The sequence below is a fragment of the Perca flavescens genome, chromosome 15 (genome assembly GCF_004354835.1).
Source record: "Perca flavescens isolate YP-PL-M2 chromosome 15, PFLA_1.0, whole genome shotgun sequence".
Taxonomy (NCBI): Eukaryota; Metazoa; Chordata; class Actinopteri; order Perciformes; family Percidae; genus Perca; species Perca flavescens.
Genome location: NC_041345.1, coordinates 33,494,539 through 33,513,700, shown reverse-complemented (window position 1 = coordinate 33,513,700; position 19,162 = coordinate 33,494,539). Strand labels below are relative to the sequence as shown.

The window sequence follows — 19,162 nt, the reverse complement described above, 5'->3', positions numbered from 1 at the left end:
GAACACTGACAGGAGGAAGAAGAAGATGATGTTAAAAGACAAAGAGGGGAAGATGAATGAATGAGGCGAACGTTGAAGACACTGAGGCTCAGATTCAAAATACACCCAGCGCTGTCGGTCTGACACACACACACACACACACACACACACACACACACACACACACACACACACACACACACACACACACACACACACACACACACACACACACACACACACACACACACACACACACACACACACACACACACACACACACACACACACACACACACACACACACACACACACACACACACACACACACACACACACACACACACACACACACACACACGTCTGAGTTGTCTCTGACTGCAGCCTCGTCTCTACAGAATCTGTTTTTCTGGCTGGACTCTGGTCTGATGATTCTCTCTTTCAATACTTCTTGTTCTATATAAACTTGGCTAAACTTTATTATTTATATTTATCTTCAGGAAACACGCTCACGCTCTGAAGGCTGCTCACATCCAAACTGACGGATTATTCCAGCCACAGAAAATTAATCAGCAGATATTTTCATCAATGATTAAGTGTATCAGGCAAAACTGCCTGAAATGATACATACAGGGTATTATGTTTATCTTAAGGTTGTCCCGTTTGAATAAACTTTATTTGGAACAGTCAGTGGTTTGGGTTTACGTTCAGTGTGAATAAACTCAGTGTCTGTCTCTGTGGATCTACAGAGGGGTGTTATAGGTAACTGGGTTAAGAGGGTAAGTGAAGCCAAAACATCTGGTCTGCCCCCTGGTGGCTGGGGGGACAGTATAGCTCATAAGCACCGCCCCCAAACTAAATAGTCCAATCACCCGTCCCAACGAAGTTCGGTGGTTGTGATGTCAGTTTGGGTTTTATTTGATGCTGTAAAAACCGGGCTGAAACCTCATGATTGGCAGTCGGGATTGACTCCTGATTGGTCTTGAAATATTCAGACTTTTATTCTATAAATTCTCGAACTTTTTGTCTTCTAAGTTTTTCGATCAAAAATGAAGAAAACGGCCAATCAATACCACACAGTCTTTGGCGCCCGTATATCCGGGAGACGCAGCGGGAGGAAGTGGAGACACAGCGGCCGTCTTTAGAAACGGACTTAGCACGAAGACTGGAAGCGGAGGGAAACTGTTAGCCTAGCTTAGCACGAAGACTGGAAGCGGAGGGAAACTGTTAGCCTAGCTTAGCACGAAAACTGGAAGCAGAGGGAAACAGTTAGCCGAGCGAGACACAAAGAAACAAAGCTACAAGTTTCTGACTTCCTGTTTTTTTTCCCTTTTTGGGAGGGGGGGACTGAAGTAAATAGGTAAACTTGTGCAATGTCAGCTTGTTAAATGTGAATATGTTCTAGTTTCTTCTCTCCTCTGGGACAGGAAACTCAATATCTTTGAGGACGATATCTTGGGCTTTTTGGGAAACACTGATCCACATTTTAGAGACAGAACTACTCATCCATTCATCCAGAACATAATCCACACATTATCGGTAGTTGCAGCGCTACAGTTTCCTGCAGATGGACGTGGGGCGTGATGATTGGTCGTAGCGTGGTAGGACGGACGAAGAAGAAGGAGTGAAAGGGGTTTGGGGTCATTTACAGTAAACTACAGATATATACACACACCCAAAATTGTACAGAGAACAAATATGTACATGCTCAGGGTTTCTATTTTTTCACTATTACCCACAACTTTCCCAAAATGTTTTTCCTCCTCTTCATCTTCTCTGTACGAGAGGAGAAATGTTCAGGCTCCTCCTCCTCTTCCTCCTCTTCTGTCTGTAGTGTAGAGAGGCTGGGGGGCGGGGCTTGGAGCCACCTGGACCAATCACAAGTCCCAGAAACATTAAGGAGGGTTTTAGCTGTTCTTTAGCAGCGTTCTTTCTTCAAGAGGACAGGAGGAGGAGGAAGAGGAGGAGGCAGCAGCAGCGAGCGTGGCGGCGGCGGCAGACGAGGAAGAGGAGGACGAGGAGGTGGAGGAGGATGAGGAGGAGGAGTGGGGGGGGAAGGACAGCAGCTGTCCCATCTCCGAGGACAACAGGGAGCAGCAGCGCAGGTCCACCGTTTGAAGAGAGGAACAGCGACGCAGCAACGAGACACACTGCTCCGTCACCTTGGCACAACCTGAGAGACAGACAGGCAGAGACAGAGAGACAGACAGGAGACAGACAGAATGCAGCTTTAAGGAGCTTCAGTTTCACTTTTCAGGCCCAGAAGTTGTGGCTTTGGTGATACGCTCAGGTGAGACAGGTTGATGAGAGAGAGAGAGAGAGAGAGAGAGAGAGAGAGAGAGAGAGAGAGAGAGAGAGAGAGAGAGAGAGAGAGAGAGAGAGAGAGAGAGAGGAGAGAGAGAGAGACAGACAGTGTTTACCTGCCAGGTTGATGTGTGTGAGGCTCTCTCTCAGGGGGGAGACAGGGGAGGAGAGGGTGAGCACCGTCTGGTCACTGATGTTCCCACACTGGCTCAGGTCTAAGCGACTCAGGTGAGGGACGTAACGCACCAGCAGGCGGGACGACGCATCTGTCAGGTCCAGACCGGCCAATCGCAGCTCGGTCACGTTCTGGAAACGCCCCACTCTGGTTTCACCGTGAGCTGGTCGACCAATCAAAGAGCAGAGGTCAAAGACAGGTTAATGAACTGGCACGGTCAACCAATCAAACATTTGTTACTACACACTACTTAAAAATACATTTTTATTAAAAAGAAGCACTTATTTGAACCCAAAATCACCATCACCAAACCCACCAGACTCCATGTAAATAATCAGGACTTTTAGCGTGTATAGAGCCAGCATATCTCCACCAGACTCCATGTAAATAATCAGGACTTTTAGCGTGTATAGAGCCAGCATATCTCCACCAGACTCCATGTAAATAATCAGGACTTTTAGCGTGTATAGAGCCAGCATATCTCCACCAGACTCCATGTAAATAATCAGGACTTTTAGCGTGTATAGAGCCAGCATATCTCCACCAGACTCCATGTAAATAATCAGGACTTTTAGCGTGTATAGAGCCAGCATATCTCCACATGTAAATGGGTGAATTAAGGGTTTATTTCAACCAAACCAGAGTGGTGATTGTTGGAACAGTGGAAAGATGAACCAAGACGGCTTTTGGTAGTTTTATTTAGTTTCTGTCCACTTTGAATGAAGTGTGTTTTACCATGATGAAAGTCCTGATTATTTACATGGAGCCTGGTGTAGTTTGGTGATGGTGATTTCGGGGCTGTTTCATGTTAAACTAAAAGGTCTATCTCTGTAGGGATCCATCCCATAATGTCAGACACTAGAAACAGACACAGAATAATAATCTGAGTCTGTCAGCAGCAACAACAGAACTTTTAGTGGACTAACTGCTACTGAACATTAGTTCTGTAGGGTTACATTACAGCTGGTTGTGGTTTAATACTGGACCAGTTTCACAGATTGTTGTTCCATCAGACACACAGCGCGCGTGTGTGTGTGCAGGGCTGTAGTACTCGAGTCCGGACTCAAGTCTGTTTTTCTATGGTCTCGGACTTGTCTCGGACTCGCTGGTATTTGGACTCGGACTTGTCTCGGTCTCGGCCACTGGTCTTGCCAAATATGGCTTTTGGTCTCGACCGAATCCAGGTGTCTTTACTCTTTACTATGTTCCCATATAACGTTTTCGCCGCTAACTATGTTTGTTTACTATTGGAGGGAAAGTGAAACACTGGCCATCTAATAACCAATCACACAGGTTATCTTCGCAGGGTACGCTCTGCATCTGCGTGCCCTGCTAATTTGCATTGATTCACACACTTCCAAATAACAATATAATACAATACAATATTTTTTTTTCCAGGGAAGGCATAAATCAACCATAGGGTTTATAACCAACCAACCCACTCTGTAATACTGGTCACTTCTTTTCTACACTACTGTACCTCTGGAGTAAAGCTATATTGTCATTTAGTTACTCAAATGCTCAGTACTAGTACCTAGAAGTGGTAATAGTAGTGGGTTGGTGTTTGTATATGAGTTATAACACTGTTATTATGAGGTATCACCATATATCATCATTCGGTTTTCTTTAGATTAGATTATATGATATCAAGGGGAATGTCTTTACTTAAAAATCCTGGGTGTTGGGACACTGTTTTTGCTTTTAAATCAACAAATAATAACCCCAAATGACTTTTTTTTTCCTGTCCTGGACTCGGTGCTGACTCGGACCTGAACCTTTTTGGACTCTGTCTTGTCTTGGACTCGAACCTCTCTGGACTTGGTCTTGACTTGGACTCGACTAGTCGTGGTCTTGGACTTGACAAAGGTGGTCTTGACTACAGCCGTGTGTGTGTGTGTGTGTGTGTGTGTGTGTGTGTGTGTGTGTGTGTGTGTGTGTGTGTCACCTGTCCGGGTGTCCGGTGGGGGGGCCAGCAGGTCCCTCAGGTGAGAGTCTTTGAGGTCCTCCACTCTGCTGAGATCCAGCAGCTTCAGACAGGGACAGACGGCCTGACACAGAGCCGAGACCGCCGGCCAGGCACAGCCAGACACATTCAGCTCCAGCAGACCTGAACACAGCGCAGGGGACACGTTACACAAGTGTTGTGGACAGGGATTGATGTAGACAGAGTGACGTGGACACAGAGTGACGTGGACACAGAGTGACGTGGACACAGAGTGACGTGGACACAGAGTGTTGGGGGCACCTTGTAAGCGGTTGATGAGCCACATCAGCTGTTTCTTGGAGATGTTGGTGTAGCCGAGGTTGAGGGAGACGGGCTGACGGCGGATGATCCCACTCAGCATGGGGGGGGTGATGGAGCGCTGCCGGCTCAGATCGATCTGCGTCCACAGACGTTTGTCACAACACCTGCAGGACAAACCAGATGTTTAACACAACACCTGGAGGACAAACCAGATGTTTAACACAACACCTGCAGAAGAAACCAGATGTTTAACAACACCTGCAGGAGAAACCAGATGTTTAACAAAACACCTGCAGGAGAAACCAGATGTTTAACAAAACACCTGCAGGAGAAACCAGATGTTTAACACAACACCTGCAGAAGAAACCAGATGTTTAACAGAACACCTGCAGGAGAAACCAGATGTTTAACAAAACACCTGCAGGAGAAACCAGATGTTTAACAAAACACCTGCAGGAGAAACCAGATGTTTAACACAACACCTGCAGAAGAAACCAGATGTTTAACAACACCTGCAGAAGAAACCAGATGTTTAACACAACACCTGCAGGAGAGACCTGAGGCCTGTACTAGGAATCCAGATCAACTTGTCCTGGATCTCTTTCAGTTCCCCGGCTTCACCTAACCTAACAACCACGGTCCTGCATAACCTGTATCATGACGCTGGTTATCAACTAGTTCAGTCAACTCAGGGTTTCCCAATCCAGCTGCGCGCGCGTTCACATAAAAGAGGTGGGGTTTGCGCACCACGACCAATCACAAACATCTACCAGTGCCGCATGTTTTATATAAGAAGAGCAAATTATAATTCTACATAAATATGAAGAACACAAACACGTTTTACAGGCAAAACGCTGTTTTACGTAAATCACAACGCTTATCCTATCAGTATCCCTTCCAGTGGCGTAGTCTACGTGATAGTAAGTTCCAGGATTTCTACATAGGCTACCCACTTAAAAATGCCCAATGACACGTAACAACATAGGCTACTTTCCATCATATTTTTGATACATTTTTAATTCTAATCCGTGCTTTTTTCTTAACATATACAGGCTGAATAAAGGTATTTTTACCGTAAATTGGTGCATTAAAGAGTATCGGAATGCAGGCAATGAAGTCGTTCTTCCCTGGGGGAGGACACCCAGGCCCCCCCACTATGATATGCCCCCCTCCTCCCCCAAAAGCAGATTCTGGCCAATATACAGTACACCCACTATAATAGCCTACATTAGACTACACTGGTCACTTCCCCATCAGTCAGGGACAAGATCTGACCATAGTTACACTCGTGCTTTCCATAAACTGTTGTTGCTTTAGCCTTTTATTTCAGTTGCAACCCAAGCAGTGTTAAGTGATCGTGAAATAAAACATATAAAAACATAATTCAAACCGACGTGTGCATTGGCGACACACGGCTCAAGAAGCAGACAAATAGCCGATATGTAATTCCCTCCCATTAAAATATATATATATTTCATAAAAATACCCATCAGGGAATGTTAACGGGGTTGTCGGTCTCTAAATGTTTTAACTTTTGAGTCTCTCTCTCTTTTTTGAAACCTGGTCTCAGGGTGAAAAAATCCAAAAACGGCTGTCGTTTGGCTTCGTTTGGACTTTGAATACGAATCCGTATCGATGTCATCGCCACACCCCTCTTTTACACCCTCTCCCACGGCCGCTGACGCACACAACTGCGGTGAAGCTAAGCGAGCATGTCCCATCTCCATGGTCAAACCAACTCACTTCATCTAAATACTGTGTCTCTGCTCCCTGACCCTTCCCTATGGATTCTACACAAGATATATTGCTAACGTTATGTAGCTAACGTTAAACATCGCTAAAGTAGCTGACCGCTAAAGTAGCTGACCGCTAGAGCAGCGAAGTAACCCTAACGTTAGCTGCTATGGCTATCTGTTTATAAAGTGGAAGTAGACAACTTATCAACTAGCTAGCTAATCTTTCTGCTTATCAACTCCTTGAACGGATTATAGTAACTTTTACCACGGCTTATTGTAGAAAGGCTACTGCAAGAAAAACGTATAGATTATTAAAAAGACATCATTCATGGATCATTGATGTTTGTTTGACTGCCGATGTTAGAGCTAGCTAACGTTAGCTCGCTGCTAGCGCGCTGCAATCATGCAAAATAAAAAGCAATCCAACAGCACATTATACAACGTAAACAAAGACACGTTTTCTTGCGGCGGACTTTATAAAATGAGCAGTGGTGAAAGGTATTATAGTTCACGGATGTATTAAGAGAAAGTTATAATGTAGTCATGTTATGATGGGAAGTGGAAGTGACTATGCTCTTCTTCTCTGTTTTTTTGTGAATTTTTGTAGCAGAAACAGCGCCGCCTATAGGCCTGGAATATGAAGTAGCGTATTGAGTCATTTACAAATGGATTTGGACGCTACTATTCTTGAAACGAATCCAGGGAAGACGGGTAAAAAAAAAAAAAAAAATTGTTTTGGTACGTGTGGACGTGGCAGGAGAAACCAGATGTTTAACACAACCAGGGTTTTCCTTGCTATTATGTGGCTAAGGCGCGCACACACACACACACACACACACACACACACACACACACACACACACACACACACACACACACACACACACACACACACACACACACACACACACACACACACACACACACACACACACACACACACTAACGTACACAGTGGCAGAAACAGTGTAACAGACGCGCACACTTTTTTTATTATTGTATTTGTATATTATTTTTTAGCCTGTTTTATTTTCCATCATGACCGTTTTTAACTGCTCTTTAATGTTTCATGTATAGCACTTTGAGTTGCCTTGTTGCTGAAAGGTGCTGTAGAAATAAAGTTGCCTTTCCTTACAACCTAAGCCTGTCAGTCAGTCTCCAGGGCACAGAAACCACCGTTGGGCCTGCTCGTCTCCGACGAAATGGAACGTCAACAGCACCACGACCACTTTCAGCTCGCCAATAATATATCGCAGCAAACGCTGTCTGCGTGACGTTATGAAAAACTGTAACCACACTTGAAACCACTTTATCTGCATTTCCGTGACTCACCGACTTCAACAAAACTGCAGAGCCGACGCAGTTTGCATCGTCTGCAGCTCTGCGTGTGTGTGTTTGTCAGAGCTCTGCTCTCTGTCAATTTTCAGAGAGGACAGATAAGCTTGCGCTTACAGGTACCGAAATTTCAACGTTTAACATTTTAAAAAAGGGGCCAAAGTAGATCAGAGTTTTACTGGGCCCTTCTACATTTTTACTGGCCCTGAAAGAAATATCATAGGTGTGATTGGCAAAGGACAAAAAGCAGGAAAATATACGCCGCACCTACCATGAAGCTTCAGAAAATGGTTCTAACCCAGCTATAAATATATAAATTATAATGGTTGTGCCATTAGCAGCAAAGCTAGACCAGGGGTCATCAACTACATTTTTCCAAGGGCCAGAATCTTTTTAAGCAAGCACTCCAGTGGCCGGACTTTCAAATAAAGAAAATAAAATCACACCTAATACGCCTCTTCTTGTTTGATATTTTCACTTTCTTACTAAAGTAATGCTATATTTTTTACATATATTAGTGTAAGCAAACTCCTAAAAAACATGGAATATCCATAATGATAACTAGATAGGCTACTTAACTAGAAAATGATCTCAGATTAGGGGGCAGTTCACTGAGGAGTGATGGTTAAAATCAGTGTCCTGATTGGTGGAGAATTCTTACAGAAAGAAAGGCCTGTTGTCAGGTAAAAATGTCACTGTTAAAGAGCCTGAAGTGAAAAGTTGTGGAAAACAGCAGCTGTAATGATGAATGGACTGATAAGCAGGCTAGCATTTGTCCTGTATGCCTCATTTGAAATAAGACCATGTTGTTGCTAAATAATACAACCGGCAACATCATCAAGAATGAAGAATGAGGCGTCATTCACGTGCATATTAAGTAGCCACATGTATCTGTTTTGGTATTATAATACCTCCACAGGTTTACCGCTTCAGCGGAGAGGATGGCTCGTTTAGACAGCAGCTACGTTTACAAGAGTTTGTCCAAAGTTCAAGATTGGTTGCAAACTAAGATAAACACTTAGACTACAAACTGACATCTTTCATTGTAGCTCGTTTGTAAAGTCGCTATTTGCAGAGTAGAGCTGTGTTTGCACAGCGCGGTAGACAGAGCAGACTGAGATATGGTTTCTACATGTTTCTGCCTGTACAACAGGTAGGTGGGTATTGATAAGTATTGACTCTTTAATCATGGAGGTTCTATTGTAGGCTACTCACAGTAACGAGTGTAGCGTTAGTTCATCTGCACCATCGGCGGTAAATAATCCTCGGTAATGTTTCCAGTCAGTTACATGTGCTGTGTGAAGTAACGCACACACCTCGGCCCTGCTGTGCGTCGTGCGTGCGTGCGTGCGTGTAGCGCGGTTATCGCTGTTCAGAATCCAATCTATCTTCCAAAATGCAACGCTTGTATCCAAATTAATTGGTTATAAATTACCTGAGGTGAAAATGTGAAATGTTCACACGCTGCGCGCTACTCTGTATGACGTTTGCTGAAACAGCAGCAGACAGAGCCACGGTCACTGGCCCGTGTGGGCTGACTGGCCAATCAACTAGCCCGACATACGTTTTTAGTGGCCACGGGCCATTGCTTACGTCGAGCCCTGCAAATTTACTGGTTGCACATGTGCGACTGGATGTCAAATTCAGTCGCACACTCTCAAATTTCGGTTGCAGTCTGGAGCCCTGTAGCAAGAAGCATGAAAGAGCTTTAAGTCACTTACCAGCGGCTCCAGGTGCGACACACCCTCATGCAGACGCACAGCTCTCTTTGGCTCAGGTGCGTGAAGACTCGCAGCCAGACGTCGCGGGTCATGATGTGGGCGGAGCCAGAATCCAACGGCAGGCAGCTGGGCTCGGGGCAGGCGGGCGGCGGCCGCACCAGGTGGCGCTCCATCTGAACGGGCCGGGGCGGCGAGGGCACGGCCGGCGGGCTGCGCTTCATCATCTGAGAGCGCGGGGCGAGGCGGGACGGCTGCGAGCAGGGCGACGCCGCCATTGCTGACATTGTGAGGCCGCCTGCTCCCCCGTTGGAGGTGGGGAGAGAGGCGGAAGGCGGCGCGGTGCTGTTCCTGGACGCCTTACTGTTGCTGCGGATCTTGTTGCCGCGGCTACCACTACCTTTGTTCCCGCCGCTGTGTCTGTGATTGCTCAGAACTCCGCTGGCGTTCTCCTTCTCCCCGCCTTCCCTCCCCCCTCCCGCGCCTCCTCGTGTCCGCCCATTGCGCGCCTCCTGCCCGTTGCTGCGCTGCTTCCCCGGGAAGCCACCGTCGTGCTGCGAGGACGGAGGCATCTGATTGGAGGAGAGCGGCGAGGGTGGGGGGAGGGAGGCGGAGTTCTTCCTGGTCCTGTCAGAGGCGGGTGCGTCCTCGTCCTCTCCGTCCGGCGGGGCTTTCCGTCCTCGCGGCGGTAGCCCCGCCTCTCTCCGCCGAGCCTTCTCCCCCCCTCCCTGCTCCTCCTCCCGCACCTCCTCCTCCCCCCCCCCCCGCCTCCCCCTCCGACTCCTCGCTGGCGCTGAAGCCCAGCTCGGCCAGACGACGCTCCCGCTCCCTCTCTCTCTCCCGCTCGCTGCGGCTCCTTTCCCGCTCAGCCCGCCCCCCGCTGCTGTTGCCGTAGGCGACAGGAGGAGGCGGCGCGGGGGAGGACGACGGCGAGGAGCCGCCCCCTGCCTGCTCCCCCCTCAGGGAGTCGTCGGAGTCGGACTCGGAGTCAGACTCCGAACTGGAGGAAGAAGACGACGACGACTCGGGCCGGCGCTCTAGCAGACACATCCTCTTGAAGCGCTCTAGTTTCTCTCGGTGATGCGAGCGCTGGTCCGCACTCGACGTCCCCCCCACAGCCCCCCCTGCACCCCCGCTGGGTTGAGAAGAAGAGGAGGAAGAGGAGGAGCCCTGCAGTCCTGCTGCTCCGCCTCCAGCTGACGAGGTGGGACCGTTGGACTCCGCCTCCGGTTTGGGTTTCTGATGAAGAGAATCAAACATTTAAATCAGCACTTCTTCTTCTCTAACTTCATTAATTAAAGGGTTTCAACCTGGACTCTCTGTCTCCATGTTTGTGTGTCTGATGGAACAACAATCTGTGAAACTGGTCCAGAATTAAACCAGAAGCAAGCTGTAATGTAACCCTACAGGACTAATGTTACTAACCACTACAAGTTCTGTTTTTACCGCTGACGCCCACCAGACTCCATGTCTTTCATCATGGTAAAACACACTTCATTCAAAGTGGACAGAAACTAAATAAAACTACCAAAAGCCGTCTTGGTTCATCTTTCCACTGTTCCAACAATCACCACTCTGGTTTGGTTTAAATAAACCCTTAATTCACCCATTTACATGTGGAGATATGCTGGCTCTATACACACTAAAAGTCCTGATTATTTACATGGAGTCTGGTGGAAATATGCTGGCTCTATACACGCTAAAAGTCCTGATTATTTACATGGAGTCTGGTGGAGATATGCTGGCTCTATACACACTAAAAGTCCTGATTATTTACATGGAGTCTGGTGGAGATATGCTGGCTGTATACACGCTAAAAGTCCTGATTATTTACATGGAGTCTGGTGGAGATATGCTGGCTCTATACACGCTAAAAGTCCTGATTATTTACATGGAGTCTGGTGGAGATATGCTGGCTCTATACACGCTAAAAAGTCCTGATTATTTACATGGAGTCTGGTGGAGATATGCTGGCTCTATAAACGCTAAAAGTCCTGATTATTTACATGGAGTCTGGTGGAGATATGCTGGCTCTATAAACGCTAAAAGTCCTGATTATTTACATGGAGTCTGGTGGAGATATGCTGGCTCTATAAACGCTAAAAGTCCTGATTATTTACATGGAGTCTTTGAGGCTGTTTCATGTTAAACTACAAGGATCTTACGCTCTGGTTAACCCTCGAGACTGTCTAAAATGCTTCGTACCTTTTTGAGGCGTTTTTCGTGGGCACCCTTCATCTGCGAGCGAGAGAGAGAGAGAGAGAGAGAGAGAGAGAGAGAGAGAGAGAGAGAGAGAGAGAGAGAGAGAGAGACACAGGAAGACGAGACAGACAGTCAGACAGACAGGTTAAACACAGATCAGATGTGCTCTGTGATTGGCCAACACTGCACCTTCTTCTTGGGCCCGCTGTCCTGCGGCAGCTCCTTCTCCTTCTTCCTCTTGTGCCCCCCCTCCATCATCCTCCCCCCCTCCTCCAGGGAGGGAGGGGCTTTCTTTTTAGGGGGAGGGTCGTCTGTGAGCTTCCAGCGGCCGACCTCGCCGTTATCCAGCCGGCGCTTCCCCGAGCCGTCCGCCTGGTCCTGGACACAGACAGGAGGACGCTTCAACACACTCGCACCGTCACAGACTACTAAAGGCCCTAACGCACTTTTAAATGGCACGACACGCACCTAAACTGCTTGGCCGCCCCTACTCTTATACTACAGAAGAACTGCAGTGGCAGGGCAACTAGAGCGGCCACCAGGGGAGACTGTTGTACAGTGTAGACGTAAGTAAGTTTTGGCCAAACAGTCTTCTCAGTACCACTCATAATTCGTTGCGCTGATACTGTTACCGCTACGCTTTTTAGCGGGAGGGAAACAGATCTCGACACCGGTTAGCACCCTGGCCACCGCAGCGGGACGTCTGGTTGCGTTTCTCCAAAAGCTAAATCCATCTCTACGTTATTACAGTATTCGTATAGCTACCGAATATCTGAACAGTGGAATATTGAGATCCAACCCTGTGGTGATCAATGTAAAGTGTGTCCGCTGGCCTCTGTAGGACACCGGGGGACTCTCACCTTACTGGTTTTGCCCTCCTTGTGGCACTTGGGACACTCCCAGCAGTTTGGGATCTCATCGTTGATGATTCCTTCAGCTTTACCCATCTGACAAAACACACACACAGAGAGAGAGACAGAGACAGAGACAGAGAGAGAGAGAGAGAGAGAGAGAGACACACACACACACACACAGCTTGTTTTAAAATAAATGAACATCATTCTGTATAGAAGAAGACTTAAAACTAGCGAGAGAGACCATAAACTCAACTTACTGAGGTAATTAATCAAGAGAGAAGTGGACTCATCTTCTCATAGACTTCTATATAAACTGACTTCTTTTTGGAGCCAGATTCTCCTTAAGGTCAGTAAACGTCTCACAGTAAATGTTTAAGTAAAGTTTGACTGTAGGAACTTTGTCTGTGTGTTTGTTTGTAAATAAAGCGATGATGATAATGATGATGTAACTGACCTTGAGACAGCTGGGGTGGATGATCTCGTTGCAGATGGTGCACTCCATCAGAGAGAGGCTGAACTTCTCCTCCTCAGAGTCCACCGTGTCCTCCTTCCCTGCCTCGCCACACGCAAAACACACCGCCGTGTGAGGTAGCACCGGCTGCACACAGACAGACAGACAGACAGACAGAGAGAGATAGACAGGTTAGTGGCTGAATCCCAAAGCTCTGATTTGATAGGGAAATCATGTTAGGAGAGAGGAAACGAGCCAGTGAAGGATACAGGGGATGCATTCAAGGACCTGAGACGACGTACCCAGTGTCACCTGACATCCTGGGCACGTTCAGTCTCAGACCGTGTGCAGAGTTGTGCTACGGTTGGACATATTTCCTCTGAACGGAGCGTAACAAGCTTTGAGGCTTGTTTGGGGGAGCGTGTCAGAGATGTTAGCCAATCAGCAGAGTAGTAAACTCGTGGTGATAAAAAGACAGGACCGTTTCCTGTTAACAGTTTTCTATGTTTTGTGCGTTTGTCTCTTGGTTAATAAAAAAAGTGGTATGAACTCTCCTCCTCCCCCCAGTAACCAAAAATAAATACAGAAATTATATGAAGATGGACTGGCTCAGAGTGAGTGTCTCTCTCTCTCTCTCTCTCTCTCTTTCAGTGCCAGCAACCGTCTCAGGTTGCCATGGAAACCCAGTTACTGTGGCCTGCTGGGCTGCGACTCTCAGCCAAAGCTATTTGAAGAGTCGACACAAAACATCACACCTTCACAGAGAGTGGGTGGGTGTGTGTTTGTGCGTGCATGTGTGTCTATGTGTGTGTGTGCACGCGTGCGTGCGTCTCTGTATGTGTGTGTCTGTGCGCGCTTGCGTGTGTCTCTGTATGTGTATATCTCTGTATGTGTGTGTGTATATGTCTCTGTAAGTCTGTGTGTGTCTCTGTATGCGTGTGTGTGTGCATGCGTCTATATGTATGTGTGCATGTCTCTGTATGCGTGTGTGCTTGTGTGTGCCCGCGCATGCGTCTATATGTATGCGTGCCCGTGTGTGTGTGTGTGTGTGTGTGTGTGTGTATGTATGTGTGTGTATGTGTATGTGTGCGTGTCCGTGTCCGTGTGTGTGTGTTTGTGTCCGTGTGTGTGTGTGTGTCTGTGTGTGTGTGTGTGTGTGTGTGTGTGTGTGTGTGTGTCCGTGCGTCTATATGTATGTGTGCGTGTCCGTGTCCGTGTGTGTGTGTTTGTGTCCGTGTGTGTGCGTGTCTGTGTGTGTGTGTGTGTCTCACCGCCGTGCACTGTCTCAGCAGGCAGGACTGCTTCATGCGGCCGGGCCCTCCGAACTTCTTCATGTCTTTGCAGAAGTGACACTCTCCACACTCGGTCCTCTTGCAGGCCTGGCAGCGCCGGCACCGCGTCCGCCTGCGCCGCGCCCCCCCGCCAGCCCCACCGCCCAGCGCCTTACTGCCCGACATCCCCGAACAAGTCAGCTAGAGGCAGAGAGACAGAGAGAGAGAGAGACAGAGAGGTCAGGTTTCCATCCATTCTTTAACGTCCACAGCAGAGACGGGTCGTCCAGTTCTGAGGGATTAGTAGTAGCACCACAGGACTGCACCTAAATGAAATGATAGGTGTACTACCACTCCAGTTTTCACCAGTACTAGTCCAGGTTACTTGTGATTAAATAGTAAATGAATACACTATATCCGAGCTTACGCATTGACTCCAGCAGCAATTTGCTCCCGCACCAATTCTCGTCGTTTTGCAATTTAGACAAAATGTTCAAACTGAACATTCATGCTGCCTTTTTATAGTGGTGGTGAAAGCGCTTAATTCTGTGTGAACCTACTCTGAGTGGATTGAACTCAAATCAGCTGTTCAGGGTAAATCAACTCAGAGTTCAGGGCTAGACTCAGAGTTTGTTAAACCCTGAAACGGGCCCCAGACTGAAGGAACATAAGACAGCTCACAGCTCTGTTTATAAAAACAGACATGTTCAGTGTACTCCCTTGCTTTGTGGAAGACTAAGGTGTGTGTATTTGACGTTTTTCAAATAATAAAAAAGCAATTTCCCCCAAAACATTTTGTGTCTCCTTGTGGTAGTTTTGGAACGTTGGACCGTTATTATCTCCATATCAGTGTCTAAAACGTTGGAAAAGTTAGAGCAGATATTAAATACACAACCATCAGAAAGCTTAAAGACCAAACTTCCAGATAAACAAGTCCAACTACAATCATCAGATGGGAGAAATAGTTTTAAGTTACTTTGTAATAAACCTGATTGTGATTAACGGTAACCATCTCCTGTTCCAGGACATTATATGTTTTATACTTTAGATGCACTGTAGGGTTGTGGCGATTAGAGATGGTCCGATCCCATTTTTTGCTTCCCAATACCGATTCTGATACCTGAACTTGCATATCGGCCCGACACCAAGTACCGATCCGATACCAGTGTGTCATATATTTTATTATGTTTTAACAGCTGTATACTACTACTATCCCTGTATGGATGTGATATGATTTCTATCTTTGTTGTCTGTCTGGCTCAGGTTCAACTCTTTGTGAAACAAATACAAACAATAAATGCCACAGAACTTTCTTTCATTATCCAGTTTGACAGTCAGTTATAACGGAAAAAGAACATAAATAAACTACTTCAACGTAGATTTTCTTTAGGGCTTTTATTACTCCAGTACTTCCCGATAACGATACAAGCGTTTTAGGCAGTATCGAAGCCGATACCGATACTGGTATCGGTGGCGATGGATGATATCATCGTCCATGGTGATGGCCGGTCGACAAAATGATGGAGAGCCACCATTGTGATACTAAACACACTAATCCTAGTCGCGGGCGCTGGACGGGAAATTGACAAGTGTGTCGGTCACTGCGCTGTCCTGCGCAGGGTGCAAGACAGGGCCCCTTAAGTGGTAGCTACTTTTTTTCCCCCCTTACAGTCAGTCTCTCTCTCTCCCTGTCAGTAGCAGCTCGCCCTACCTGGACTAGTAACGTACATAGACTATGGTAACGCATCAGCACGCGGTAAGGTCATGCTCTGTGCCTCGGCTTGGACACAGCGGTCTTGAGCGAGAGAGATCACACTTTCCTTTGTCCCCTCATTGGACTTTATGTTTGTGGACACTACTGTCTGTGTGCATGCATCAATACATAAGTCTGAGGTCCTGTAGGTACGGGACGATGTTATGCAGGATTTATGTATGTACGTCAGCAACAGTAGGCTAATTCAGGAGGTTGCTATTTTATGAGTGAGCTAAAATTGCGCATCTGTTCATGTGCGCTGCAAGAGTTATGTTTCTGTTTATTGAATGCGTTATTCAGTGCAAACATAACTGAGAATGTAGTTTAATCTCAGTAATGATGGTATGTTAGGTTATTACGGTCGCTCTGTTGAAGGCAAATGTCCCACTGTACTGTCGTTACGCAGATCAGGACATCTGATTGAGTATAGACTTTACAGCACCTTAGTTAAGTGAAAGTGGGTTAAGTTGTAATTTACTGAGCCTACCAGCAGGGCAGTATAGCCATGTAATACTGTCTATTTATAGAGGGCATTTAAATATATGTCTGATCGAACTGTTAGCCCATAGCAGTAGAACAAAATATTTATGTAAAGAGAACATGGAGACACTGACCGTACGCCGTGGCTCTGTACGTAGGTACGTGCAGACACCGACTGTACGCCATGGCTACGTACGTAGGTACACCGACCCTACGCCGTAGCCTGACGTCACCGCTCGGAAAAAGGAAATACATGTCGCGGCGACAAAGATTGTAAAAAAAAGAAAGTAAAAACATAGACGTACCTCTCATTTTCTTCAGGATTTATCCTTAATACTCACGTAGCATTAAGCACAGCTCTGTGTTTTGGGATAAAAACGGTTTCTGAGTTTGTTTGGGTTTTAATTGTCCTCAAAACGCCTAACTGACCGAGTCTATCTCACATTACACACTTATCATTCCAATATGCATCTTGCACACTACTATGCACTATTACTTTTTGCACTTTACATCCCACTCCATGTGTACTTGTATTGATAGGTCTTATTTGGATATTATGTTATGTGCCTATATGTATATTGTTGTCTCTATTGTACAGTATGTGTCTATATTACTATTTGTCCACTGAATGTTTACTACTACATGTCTATTAGTTGAATGTATAGAGAGAGTTAACATCTACCGAAGTCAAATTCCTTGTGTATGTCGGGATATTGGCCAATAAATCTGATTCTGATTCTAAAACGGATTTTCTGACATTTTGGTCTGTAAAACGTAAAAAAAAAAAAAAAAAAAAAAAAAAAAAAATCCTAGTTTCTCAAAGTCCGAGCTGATGTCTTTGAATGTTTTGTCCAACCCCCCAAAGATATTCAGTTTAATATGATATAAACAGAAAAAGAGCAGGAAACCTACATATCTGAGAGGCTGAAAAACAGCATTTTCTGCATGTAAATTTCCCTAAACGTTAACATAGTTGTGGGTTACAGCTTTACGTTTTAAACACATATTTAAGTCTGTACAGGCCAGTCAAGCTTATCAGTAGTGCTTTTATTACCATTACGTTCATATACACTCTCTGGCTGTGTAATCTATTACTAATGTGTCACATTCACTGCATCATGTCACATGAACTGGTCTGATCATCACACAGTGACATGACATCATATAATGTTGCACCTCTCTGCTTATTTATGCGTCTGTATTTGGGTCTTATTTATGTCTCGGTGTGTCTGTATTTGGCTCTTGTATGCGGCTGTAATAACTGGGTTTCCGCTCTGAGGATCGATACGTGTTTATGTGATCATAGCTAATAATGGAGATGCGACATTAGCTGCTAACGGCTAACAACCTGCGCGTCACAGTAACCTTCTGATCACACACATCGATACCTGCAGGCGCGTGCACACGCCAGGTGTATTAATAACACATGTGTGAGGTGACACTATCATCCGCCCACCCCCCGTGTAATCTGATGTAAATGTTGCGATGCTAACGTGTTAGCGTGCTAGCTGCATTTATGCTTCCTCTTTCATTATGTGTCCGCCTGATTAAAACACCCCTGCGCGCGGGCACACGGAGGTTAATGAAACAAACATGGCTGCTGATAAAGAAAGAAAGAGAGAAAAAACACACACCTCTTCGTATCAGGTCGCATACTCCTTGGTCGCTCATTAGAAATAATATTAGCCAACTGTTAGCCAACGTTAGCTTCGGTGGTGTAGCGCAGCTAGCCGTCCGCTTCCTTGTTTCTCTGTCCGCCAGGCTGCCGTTGCTCCCGGGCTGCTTCACACGCGTTCCATCGCTGTAGCCTCCGGTGCTCTTGCTAGCTCCCGGGATAGCCTGTCTGTAACGGACCCGCTGTGGGTCTAAATGTTTCCAAACTGATCGATATCGATAAAGTGAAGGGCGCAGAGCTGCTGACTGAGTCGTGCCCATTCACTCCCCTGTCTCTCTCTCTCTCTCTCTCTCTCTCTCTCTTTCTTTCTCTCTCTCTCTCTCTCTCTCTGTGTGTGCGTCCACCTCTCTGTCCCTCTCTCTGCACGTTACAACGTGGTCTTCCTCTCTTCTTCCCGGGGTGCTTCGCCTTCAAAACACCTAAAATGGCTCATTTTAAACTGAAGCGCAGTGTTTTAAAAAATCGACACACGGCTGTAACCCTCCGCGGTAACTAGACCCGTAGATCACCGCATTAAAATGAACCAGATATTGGGAATAAAGAGCAGCGCGCGGCTATTGTTCTCTCTGTGTCTATTGTGTGTGTGTTTGTGTGTGGGGCGCGCTGGCTGCGGTGGTGCGCGTGGTTCTTTCAGTGTTGTTGTGAGTGACACGCGCATTGATTACATCACACAGGTGACTACGGATGCAGAGAGAGAGAGATCCGAGATCAAATAAATAATTAAATGTTGTAAATAAAATATGGCCAGCGAGAGTACGCACGCCCCGCCCTCTGCGTGGTTACGTCACAATGCGTCGGGTGCAGAAAGGCGTACTGGAATTTGTAGTTTTTTGGGTTTTTTTACGGTAATGTGTTAGTGTTCTAAAAAACTTTATTAACAAAATAAACATTGTGATTTCAGGCAACATAGAAAAAAAACTATACATTAAATAAACTGACTTTAATGGGGTTTAATCATAAATAACACAAGTAGAGGATTAA

The 19,162-nt window shown here is 46.3% G+C and overlaps 1 protein-coding gene across 1 annotated transcript; it reads right to left on the bottom strand.

Moving 5' to 3' along the window:
- Nucleotides 1-295: 295 nt before the first annotated feature.
- Nucleotides 296-18,503, bottom strand: fbxl19 (F-box and leucine rich repeat protein 19). The gene is made up of 13 exons (XM_028600603.1): nt 18,141-18,503; nt 14,274-14,474; nt 13,006-13,149; nt 12,555-12,641; nt 11,884-12,072; nt 11,698-11,730; nt 10,374-10,731; nt 10,261-10,325; nt 9,496-10,229; nt 4,704-4,867; nt 4,404-4,565; nt 2,400-2,621; nt 296-2,152 (listed from the first exon to the last, which is right to left on the bottom strand). Exons 2-13 carry the CDS (start codon nt 14,457-14,459, stop codon nt 1,887-1,889), a joined length of 2,610 nt encoding a protein of 869 aa, XP_028456404.1. The 5' UTR covers nt 14,460-14,474; nt 18,141-18,503; the 3' UTR covers nt 296-1,886.
- Nucleotides 18,504-19,162: the final 659 nt, after the last annotated feature.